The sequence below is a fragment of the Mobula hypostoma genome, chromosome X2 (assembly GCF_963921235.1).
Source record: "Mobula hypostoma chromosome X2, sMobHyp1.1, whole genome shotgun sequence".
NCBI classification, from domain to species: Eukaryota; Metazoa; Chordata; class Chondrichthyes; order Myliobatiformes; family Myliobatidae; genus Mobula; species Mobula hypostoma.
Window position 1 is genome coordinate 6,012,102 of NC_086129.1, and position 11,930 is coordinate 6,024,031.

At 49.3% G+C, this 11,930-nt stretch overlaps 1 protein-coding gene across 1 annotated transcript; it reads right to left on the minus strand.

The window, feature by feature from the left end:
* Positions 1 to 7,103: 7,103 nt before the first annotated feature.
* Positions 7,104 to 11,078, minus strand: LOC134340948 (probable G-protein coupled receptor 139). The gene is made up of 2 exons (XM_063038546.1): positions 10,988 to 11,078; positions 7,104 to 8,011 (listed from the first exon to the last, which is right to left on the minus strand). Exons 1-2 carry the CDS (start codon positions 11,061 to 11,063, stop codon positions 7,104 to 7,106), a joined length of 984 nt encoding a protein of 327 aa, XP_062894616.1. The 5' UTR covers positions 11,064 to 11,078.
* Between the last annotated feature and the right edge of the window lie 852 nt (positions 11,079 to 11,930).

Below are 11,930 nucleotides of genomic sequence, written 5' to 3' on the forward strand. Positions count from 1 at the left end.
GTTGAAAGTTTGAATGGGCGGGCCGTTGACGAGAGAGCCGTCAGGTTACATTATCCCGTAGCGACGGCTGTCAGTTATCAACAAGCACTGGGCAATGATTTTGATCCGACTGGAAGCCCAGTGGAGCTCCTGATGGGGTTTTAAAACATGCATCAGGAGAAGGGGGAGAAGCTAGCTGCCTTTATTTTGCGGCTACAGAGGCAGCTAAATTGCTTACGGCGCAGAGAAGTCATTCAGGGTACTGAGGTGGATCAGTTAAGAATGGACCATATAGCCAGGGGTGCCCTGTCCCATGATCTGATTGTGTGGGGTCTCTGACAGTCTCGCAAGACGCGCCCCCTCCATCTTTTGTTGAGCTGATCAGAGAGTTACGGGAAGAGGAGAACGCGGCGGGAGCGTGGGAGGACTCAGTCAGCAGGGTATAGTCCTCGGTAGTGTCCCCTACGGTGAAGTGACCACAGATAGCCTACCCCGCGGAGCAGTAGAAGAGATTCTGGCAGAGTTGAGAACGGAGATACGTCGGTTGTTATCAGCGGGTGTGACCCCCACCCCACCATATGATGGAGCTGATGGTGGGGTGCAGATCCCGCAAGGGGATGAACAATGCGGAGGGCTGCTGGCAGCAGTTGTCACGCCAGAAGGGGAATGAGCCCCCGGGTACCCCGGGGAGAGTCGTTGGGAAAACCTAGAGGGGACCCAGTGAGGGAATGGCCTGGTATCTCTGGGGGAACACATTCCCAGCAATGTACGAAGGAATTCCCGAAAGCAAAAGACCCTATTCCTGAAGGCTTAGTGGGACCACACTCCAGTGTGTCGCTATTGATAGAGGGTACCTTCGCTAAAACCATACTCGACACGGTGTCGCAGGTCACGTTACTGTACCATTCGTTTTACAACCGGTATCTGAAGCATTTACCCTTGACACCATTCAGTGCACTGGAGATTTGGGGTCTCAGTGCTGGTGATTATCCATACGACGGTTATTTGTCAGTGAAACTGGAGTTCTCGGAGGCCGATGTGGGAGTGTCTGAGGGTCTTGATACAGTGGTGCTGGTTTCCCAGTTGAGAAGAGCTGCGTTTCAATTCTGGTGGGGACCATCACCCCTCTGGTGAGGAGGCTCATGGGGGCCTGTAAGGAGAAGGCGAGGGAGAGATCTTTGGGGACCCTGTCCGTGTACCCAGTGTTTCAAGGTGCATTTGAGGAAGTGCGTGGCAGCATTGGGCTGGATACCAAATTTAAACGAGGACACCGTGTGGTTCACCCAGTCGAAGCCAATGGCCCGGGGAGGTAGCGAGTGTGATGGAGACCCACCATATTTCCTGGAGGGCCTGAGGGCGAACCCCTCTTAGTGGACGCTCTGGAGAACCACAAGGGGGTGTTGGGATTTCTGGCTGGGGTGCTGGTGAGGCCCGAATTGCAGAAGCCCTCGGTTGTACAGGCGGGCAGGATGGCAGTGATCGTCAGGAAGACTACGAAGAGGGAGGTCACCTTCAAGCGGGGGATGCCCCTGGCGCATTTGTTCCCGTTGATGGTAATGTTTAGCGCCCCCGTGAGGCACTCCGGGGAAAAACTATTGGAAAAGCGGGGAAAGTTGACCCCTGAGTCATTCAACTTCGGGGACTCCCCGGTGCCGTCGGGTTGGAAAAGGAGGCTGGCAGAGGAGATGTTGAGATTGGAAGGTGTATTTTCCATTGGCGAGTTTGATGTTGGTTGTTCCAAGAGCACTCGTCACACTACCCGGGTGACCGAGGACACCCCGTTTAGAGAGAGATCACGGCGACTAGCCCCTGCAGACGTGGAAGACATGCGGCAGCATTTGTGTAAGTTGAAGGAGGCTGGGATCATCACTGAGTCCCAAAGCCCCTATGCGTCCCCAATAGTAGTGGCCCGGAAGAAGAATGGGAAGGTACACATGTGTGTGGACTATAAGACTCTGAACAGGCGCACCGTCCCTGACCAGTATGCCGTCCCGAGGCTCGAAGACGCGCTGGCCTGTCTGAGTGGTGCGAAGTGGTTTAATGTGCTGGATTTGAGGAGTGGATAGTACCAGATCCCCATGAGTGAGGCCGACAAATAGAAGACGGCACTTATCCCTTGGGATTCTTCCAGTTCGAAAGGATGCCCCAGGGCATATCGGGAGCCCCTACGAACTTCCAGCGGATCATGGAGAAGACGGTTGGGTATATGAACTTGCCTGTGGTGTTCATGTATTTGGATGACCTCACAGTATTTGGATCCACCTTGGAAGAATATGAAGCGAGGCTACTGAAGGTGCTCGGCTGCCTGAAAGCTGCAGGGTTAAAACTTTCCCTGTCTGTTATCTAAGTCGGACACATAATCTCACAAATGGAGTAGCTGCAGACCCGGCTAAGATAGAAGCGGTGACCACCTGGCCAAGCCCCAGACTGTGAGCGCCCTGCGCTCGTTCCTGGGGTTCTGTGGTTATTATCGGAGATTCTTGACGGGCCACGCCAAAGTGAGTCACCCCTTGAATCAGCTTCTGTGTGGTTACCCTCCCCTGGGAAAGAAAGGGAGGGGGAGAAAGGACAGGAGGGTGGAGAATATCTAAACCTGTCAGAGACTTTTGGACCGAGGTGGATGATTTCAGCCTGAAGTACCGGCCGGGGAGCCAGAACATTGATGCGGATGCTTTGTCCCGACAGGTGCATGAGGGACTGGACAGGGTCGAGGAGGGGGAAAGTGTTTCCGCCCCTGGGGTGATGGCCATGTGACAGTTTGCCATCACGGTGAAGGCAGAGGAAAAGGAGCGGCAGGATCGAGCAGCGGATCAATGGGTGCTTTGTCCCGACAGGTGCATGAGGGACTGGACAGGGTCGAGGAGGGGGAAAGTGTTTCCGCCCCTGGGGTGATGGCCATGTGTCAGTTTGCCATCACGGTGAAGGCAGAGGAAAAGGAGCGGCAGGATCGAGCAGTGGATCAATGGAGGGCTTCTGATGACGCCATAGCCCAGGTTTACTGTAACCTGACTGCTGCCGGAATTGAGTTCTGGGGAAGTGGCAGCTGCTCAGCGGGATGACCCGGACATTGGCACTAGTTGGTCTGCGGTAGAAAATTGAGACATCGCTCGGACAGAGAAGAGGAAACACACTTCGGTGCCTCCATTACTGAAAGAGTGGCCTCGATTGGAGCTGAAGAGCCAGATCTTATACCGGGTCACGTCATGACCGGTCCGACCCCGGCGTTGCCAGCTGGTTCTGCCCGAGAAGTATCGGAGGATTGCTTTGAAGTCACTTCATGATGAGTCTGAACATTTGGGGGTGAAGAAGACCTATGGATTGCTCAGCGACCGGTTTTACTGTCCTCGAATGAAGTCGGAGGTTGAAGAATACTGCAAGTCGTGCATTCGTTGCATACGCCGGAAGACACTGCCTACGCGGGCAACTCCTTTGTCCTACTTACAGAGTGCAGGGCCCCTGGACCTGGTGTGTGTGGATTTCCTGTCCATAGACCCCGATGCCAGCAACACGGCGAATGTCTTAGTCATCACTGACCACTACACCAGATATGCTCAGACTTTTCCTACCAAGGACCAGAGGGCGACTACGGTGGCAAAAGTGTTATGGGAGAAATATTTCGTTCATTATGGCCTTCCCAGGCGGATACATAGTGACCAGGGACGGGACTTCGAGAGCAGACTCATCTATGAGTTACTGGGCATGCTTGGAGTTGAGAAATCGAGGACGCGCCCTATCACGCGCAGGGCGATCCCCAGCCTGAGGGGTTTAATAAGACCTTGCTAGACGTACTCGGGACCATGGAGATCAGGGAGAGCTGGTGGAGTCAACATATTTAGATCTGGTTCACTGTTACAACTGTACACGAAATGAAGCTACTGGGTACTCGCCATATTATCTGTTGTTTGAGCGCGAGGCGAGTTTGCCCATTGACCCTTGTTTTGGGACTGATGAGGGTGACTTACCACCGAAGCCTTATCTGAAGTATTTGTGTGATATGAGGAGTGAGCTCAGAAGCGCTTATGAATTGGCTGGGGTCGCGGCCGCCAAGCAGAATCGAGGAAATAAGAGGAGGTATGATCAGAAAGTGAGGTTCTCCCAACTCCTGCCGGGAGACCGAGTCCTCAAAAGGAATTTGGGGCTACCAGGAAAGTACAAGTTTGCTGACCGCTGGGCGGCCACACCCTATGTAGTGGAGAGTCAGATGCCAAACCTACCGGTTTTCCGGGTGAGACCAGAGGAGGGGAAGGGGCCTGTCAAGATTCTCCATCGGAACCACCTGCTGCCCCTGGGACAAGAGGTGCAGGTAGACACAGAGCCCGACTTGGAGCCTACACCTAGTAAGAGGACTCTGCGAAAACGCAGGGCGACTGCATGGCCCACAGCGGGAAAGGCTGGGCCGGGCCGCGCCCATGAGAGGGAAGCTGAATCGGAGGATGATGATCTGGATGTGAGGTACATGCTGCCTTTCGCTAACTCCCCATTGATTGAGGAAGAAAGCCCTGGCCCTTTTCCCACTGAGTCAGGTGAGGTGGAGGGGGTGGGTGAGTTCTGGGCAGCCTGGTTTACAGCAGGACATTGAAGGAGAGAAAGTGGGGCCTGGACACGGGGCAGAGGGCTCCGGGTTGCGGGGGTGGGGGCATTAGTTATGGATCGGGGGAGGACTCGGCAAGCAGACACGAAGTATCACCAGCAGCGTCTGAGTCTGAAGAGTTAGGTGAGCGTGTACGGATGTTTCAGAGAATTAGTAAACCACCGGATAGGTTGACCTATGCAGCGCCTGGGGAACAGTGCGTGACCTCTGCTGTTGTGGCGAGCTATCTCACTGACTTTGCATCTGAATTGGACTTTGTGTTTGTAGGAGGGGTTGGCGAACTATCTCAACGTCATGAGGACATGACTAAATTTGGTGGGGGGTGGAGTGTAACGCGCTGTAAGGGTTCACTGCTATGTAATGTTTCTTTTTGCAATGTTCACTGCTGAAGGAATGGTTTCTCTGTAGCAGCAATGTTTTGGTTATGGGCGGAGATAACCAGACTGTTGATGCATGTTAGCCAATCAGGATTTTGTTGCCCTGTCTTGTGATTCTGGAAGTAGTTGCTTTTGCGGGCTTTTTCGAGAAGGAGAGAGACAGAGATGAAGAGAGAAGACGAGAACGGAGAAATGTGGTAGATCGCCGGAAGGGGTCGTCTCCGAGCGGGGGCCCAAAGGAGGAGATCGATGGAGGAAGAAGAACAACTGAACTGCGTGAGCTCCAACTTCGTGTGCACATGATTGTTCAATGAGATTGGTGCCTTATTTTTTATTTAGTATATTTTTTCTCTACTGACCATGTAGTCAAAGTAATAGTTACAAAGCTTAATCGATTAACCGCATATTATGTACTGTTTGTTATTTCGGGATACTGATTTATAACAGGGGACACATCACGCAGCATCCACCCAAACAAGATTTATTAAATTTGGCAGGGCTGGGGGATTATCACCCCCTGATTAATCCTGGAAGAAGCGCGTGTTACAATACATTTTCCTTCCATTTATAAAATAGTTAACCCTTTCATTTCTTCTTCTATGCACTTCCTGACACTGTGCACCATCTGCCAATTTTTCCCCACACTCCTAAAATACTGATTCTGTCCGCCGTTCCGTTTGCCCCCATTACTAATTCTCGTTTACCCACGGCCGGAAATTCACTGTCTCCTCCCTTTAACACGTTAAGTAGCTGAAGAAACTTTTGGTGTCCTCTTTTATATGACTGTCTAGCTTAAATTCGTATTCCATCTTTACGTTCTTAATGACTTTTTAGTTGACTTCTTTTGGTTTTCATAAGCTTCCAAATTGTCTAACTTCCCACAATTTTTTTACTCAATTATATCGCCTCTCTTAGGCATTGACATTCCTGCAAAATTCTTCTTCTTTTGTGATGTATTTATCCCGAGCCTTCAGAATTGCTTCCGGAAATTCCAGCCATTGCTGCTCTGCCGTTGTCCCTGCCAGTGTTCTTTTCCGATTAATTCTGACCAATTGTAATTGTCTCTGTGATTACCGTCACTCTGCTGTAATACCAGCACATCTGATTTTCGCTTCTCCTTCTCAAACCTCAGGGTGAACTCAGAAACATTCTGCTCATTTGCCCCTAAAGGTGGTTTTGCTTTCAGGTTTCCAGTCAGTTTCTCAGTACAGAAGAGCAGATCCTCCAGCAGGTTCGAACGTCAGCTGCCTTAAAGAGCGATCTCGAAGGCACTCTAGAAATTCCCCGACCTGGAATCCAGGATTAACCTGATTTTTTTCCCATCTACATGCACATTTAAATCCCCCATGACCATTCTACCATTTCCCTTTCGGTAAGCATTCACTATTTACCGTTGTAATTTGTAGGTCACATCCTTACTGCGGTTGCATGGTCTGTAAAGGGTCTTTTCACCTTGTAGTTCCTCAGCTCTTTCCACAATGAGTCAACACCTTCCGCCCCTATATCACCTCTTTCTAATGATTTTATTTTGTTTGTTTGTTTGTTTTTTTAACAAACAGAGCTACGCCACCACCTCTGCCTTCCAGCCTGTTTATTCCATACTATATGTATCCTTGGATACTAATCTCCCAGCTACAATCTGCTTTCAGCTACTGGCGTCAGTCATTCCCAGTAGCAGAAGCGGTCATTAAGATGGGGCGGCTTTTCAACAATTAAAAAAAAACAGTGCTTATCCATACCCCGCCCTATATTTTCACGTTAGCCCGTTATTCATGTGAAAGTTGGAGACTAGAGAACTGGCAGTGGATTAGCCACCCAGTATCACACCAGCCCTACAGTTGTCTGGGGACGTCAGACTGTGAGGTACTGAGCAGGAAAGGGAATAGATAGACATATCCACAGACCAAATGCTGGGCGGCATTCTGGAGCACTACATTGATTGGCATATGGCGGGACACCGAGTTTATGAGTCGCCATGACGGTGTTTTACTCCCTCACGTCCATGCTCCCTCCCTCCACCACACAGACTACCCGAATGTCCCGGAGCTGCCGGTAGCGGGGAAAACCCGCCCGGAAATAACACCGTGGCCATCAGGCGGTGAATGAGAGGAACCGGAGCCCGGGCTCAACACACAGCGGCCCGCACTGGCTAGTGCTCAGGACGCGGCTTTATTCATGAACTGAAGCACCGAGGTGACCGGGTATTTCACCGCGCCGATCAGCTGCTCCCTGAATTTCGACTGAGTCACCGTGTAAATAAATGTATTCGTGCAGCAGCTGAAATTCCTCAGCAAAACTCCGACATAGTGAAAGATCCATTCGGAATCACTGAAATCAGATCCTTTTCCTGAGAGCTGATAATATATGACATTTACAACGTATGCCATCCACAGGAGGATGAAGCTGCCGGAGAGGGTGAAGAGTAAACCCACAGACCTCCTCCTGTTCTCCATCTCCGGGTCACTGCGGTTCTCCCCCTTGCTCTGACCCTTCAGCCCCTTACGGACCCGACTGGCCACTAAAATGTGTCTGACTGTCAGAGCGTTGAGCAGCAGGATCCCAGCGAAAGGGAGGAACGGAGTTAAAACTGTATCGAGCCAGTCATATCCCATCCATCCAGGGTCAGTAAAATAATTGTTTATGGTTCTACAAAACCATGGTACATTGTCGATGATCACGCTGTGTTCAAACGTGAAGTATCGGGGAATGTTTTTCAGACAGAACAGTACGCCGGTTGTTGTCAGAACCACAGCCGCAGTTTTCCCGGTGCAATATTTTGTTTTCAGCTTCTGGCAGCAAATGGCGACAAACCGATCAAAGGTGAAGGTGACGGTGAACCAGACAGAACAGTCTGTGGCTGTGAACGTCAGTGAATCGATAACGCTGCACACAGGGGTGATGCTCAGAAAACTGTCCGGGAAGTAAAAAGTTCTGATTCGATATAAAATTACATTGGTGACAACGGCCAGTAAATCAGCCGCTGCCATGGCCACCAGGTAGCGAGTAGTGCAGACAGAGAGGCCGCACTTTCCCCGGGACAGGATCACAATCGCCGCTAAATTCACTGGAGGGAGGGAGGGAGGGGGAGAGATGGAGGGAGAGAGAGGGGGGAGAGATAGATAGAGACAGAGAGAGAGGGGTGAGAGAGAGAGAGAGGGAGAGAGAGAGAGAGAGAGAGAGAGACAGAGAGAGAGGGTGAGGGAGAGAGAGAGGGTGAGAGAGAGAGCGAGAGAGAGAGGGAGAGAGAGAGGGAGAGAAAGAGAGAGAGAGAGGGAGAGAGAACAGACACTGGGCGTTAGTGAACACATTCTCCGGGAAATAACACGAGGTCGGGTTTCAGCTAAAGATCAGGAGTGCTGGAGTCTGTGAACGGCTGCTAATGTAAATCAGACACTGGTCACACTGTCTCTGACCTGCTTTCCTCAGTGTGGGGATAAGACGATGCGTGAGGAATCGTAGGCGATAAAAACGAGCTGTATGAACAACAACCATCATTCCGATTCCAGTCGTTAATGGGGCCAGTTTCACTGATTTACCCCTGATTGGCCAGGCCTCTGGAAACTCAGCATCTGAAGCGGCCACGAATGCATACAAGAGCAGCGCACATCAAATACTGGAGGGACTCAGCTGGTGAAGTTGCATCCGTGGAATTTTACAAACCGTCCTTTCGGGCCGAGATACTTATTGAGCACGAAGCAGTCCACGGATTTATATAACAATATAACAATTACAGCACGGAAACAGGCCATCCCGGCCCTTCTAGTCCATGCCGAACTCTTACTCTCACCTAGTCCCACAGAGCTGCACTCAGCCCAAAGCCCTCCATTCATTTCCTGTCCATATAGCTGTCCAATTTAACTTTAAATAACAACATCGAACCTGCTTCAACCACTTCTGCTGGAAGCTGCCACTCTCTGAGTAAAGAAGTTTCCCCTCATGTTACCCCTAAATGTTTGCCCTTTAACTCTCAACTCATGTCCTCTTGTTTGAATCTCCCCCATTCTCAATGGAAAAAGCCTATCCACGTCAACTCTATCTATCTCCCTCAAAATTTTAAACACCTCTATGCAGTCCCCCCTCAACCTTCCACGATCCAAAGAATAAAGACTCAACTTGTCCAACCTTTCTCTGTAACTTCGGTGATGAAACCCATGTAACATAAAAGTAAATCTTCTTTGTACTCTCTGAATTTTGTTGACTTCTTTCCTATAATTCGGTGACCAGAACTGTACACAATTCTCCAAATTTGGCCTGACCAATGCCTTGTACAGTTTCAACTCCTGTACTCAATGCTCTGATTGATAAAGGCCAGCATACCAGAAGCTTTCTTCACCTCCCTATCCACATGAGATTCCACCTTCAGGAAACTATGCACCATTATTCCTAGATACCTCTGTTCTACTGCATTCTTCAATGCCCTACCATTTAGCATGTATGCCTATTTTGATTAGTCCTACCAAAATGTAGCACCTCACGTTTACCAGCATTAAACTCCATCTGCCATCTTTCAGCCCACTCTTCTAACTGGCCTAAATCTCTCTGCATGCTTTGAAAACCTACTTCATTATGCAGAACTCCATCTATCTTAGTATCTTCTGCATACTTATTCATCCAATATACCACCCCATCATCCAGATCATTAATGTATATGACAAACAGCATTGGACCCAGTACAGATCCCTGAGGCACACCACTAGTCACCGGCCTCCAGTCTGACAAACAGTAATCGACCACTACTCTCTAGCGTCTCCCATCCAGCCACTGCTGAATCCATTTTACTCCTTCAATATTAATACCTAACGATTGAACCTTCCTAACTAACCTTCCGTGTGGAACCTTGTCAAAGGCCTGACTGAAATGCATAGAGACAACTTCCACCGCTTTACCCTCGTCAACTTACGACGGGTCTCAGAGGGAAAACAGGAACAACGTAGCAACCTGAGGCTGAGTGGCTCCGTTAATGAATTAATTCTACAGATCAGTTCAATAACACAGGTTAGCAGATTGACTCAGCTGATCTGACCCAATTTTTGACCAACAGGCAGTGGGATCCGACTGTGACAGTCTCCACAGGCAGACATGAAACACAGGACCAGGGATCCTCTCTGAACACTAACTCAGAAACAGAGAGCTTTACAATGTAAACCCCACCCAGTCAACGTTTCCTGGATAGCTGCCTATCCCCAGCACTGGGACAGAACTGGACAAAGTCCAGTTAAAACTCTTGCAGTCACACCTTCGCGGAGAGCTGCATCCCTGACATTCAACAAGCCGTCGTTTCGGACCGAGACCCTCCGTCAGGACGAAACAATGCCCCGATTTACGACGCGTCTCAGAGGGAAAGCAGAAACAAGTTAGTAACCTAAGGCTGAGTTGTTCCTTTGATGGATTAAATCTACAGCGCAGTTCAATTCGATAATACACAGCAAAAGATCCGCGGGCACTGGTGCAGGTGATCGGACCCAGATTATTGACCAACAGACAGTAGTATCCGACTGAGCGACTTCAGAGGAAGCCATAAAACCACAGGACCTGGGGTTCTGTATGATCAATAACTCAGAAACGGTGAACTCCGCAATGTAAAACCCTCCCAGTCACACCTTCCCAGAGAGATGCCTCTCCCCAGCACCGCGAAAAATCACGACAAATTCCCATTAAAACCTGCCCGGCTCACCTTCCCGGAGAGCCGCCTGCCCCCACCATTGGGACAACTATGTAGAGAGTCCCATTTAATTCCTCCCAGTCACAGCCTCCCGGAGAGCTGCTCGTCCACAGCACTGGAGCAACGCAGGACAAGGTCTCATTCACGGCAATAACAACATTAGAGTCGATCCCAAGAGTTAGGGGAGAAACAGAAGTTTAGTTCCGCTTGTTATTAAATATGAAAAGATCAGAGTGTTGAACTGACAGGATCGATATCTCGGACGGATATTTTTTGCTTAATGATCATCAAGATAGAAGCTTGTCAAATGATCATAAATAGCTTAACACCGGTTAACACACAGAAACAGCAAAAATATTAATTCTTCTGCTCACCCACCGGGAACTCCAATGACGGCAATCAACAAGTACAATATTTTCTCCACACTTTTGTACCTATCGAACATTGCAGACATTTCTCTGTCCAGTGATTTGTCCCTCTGTGCTCCAGGCGATCTCTCGGAATGAAATGTTGAAGCAGCACTTGCCTGGGGTTTTAATACCATTTAGCGGCTCCACGGGGACTTACATCAACAGATTTAAAAATAAAGGTTTTTAAATTATTCACAAACCGATTACATCAGACAGGTGTGATCCCCGCGGTGTCAGATTGTGATAAATTAATGATTTAATATTTAGAACATTCGTGGGAGATAGCTTTTCTGAAAAATGTTGACTGAACCTTCCGAGCTGTTTCATCAATTGAATGTGCTTCCATTGTAAGTATGTACTTCAAAGGAACTGTTTGTCGGACACAGAATATTGAAGTAAATTTTGTATATTGTAACTTGTGAAATTGTATTGAATCACTTACCGTTATCATTCTCCTCAATAGTAAAACTCTTGATGTAGTTTGTGTTTGCGACTCTACAGAAAAGGACCAAGAAAATGTCAGTTTCTGATGATAAACAAACACTTCCATATCCAAGAACCCCAAAAAAACTCTCAGTAACTCAGTCACAGGCAGAATATTTGGGAACTTGTCCAGGTCCAGTCCTCATTCCAACGTGTGACAAGAATACACATAGATAAGATGTTAGCTGTCCTGTGTGATCAGCAGTTGGTCTGCTACCTGTCTTCGGGAGAGAGACAGATAAGGAAGACAATGGAGCAGCATTTGGAGATGTGTAATGAAGGGACGGGAGAGAGAGCTGTCTAGAGCGGCTCCCCCTTTGAACCCTGAACTGTTTGAAGTAATGGACAGGCGATACCCCAGCAGGGGGATAAAAAGAGACAGGTTCGCTAAGGCAGGACACACACGATACCACGAGGTAACGAGACCC

Bases quoted from the DNA above. Each gene is read 5' to 3' on its own strand.
- LOC134340948 (XM_063038546.1), bottom strand. From the start codon at position 11,063: ATGTCTGCAATGTTCGATAGGTACAAAAGTGTGGAGAAAATATTGTAC. The intron at 8,012-10,987 runs GTGGGTGAGCAG...CCCTCCCTCCAG, and splicing joins TGCCGTCATTGGAGTTCCCG to TGAATTTAGCGGCGATTGTG.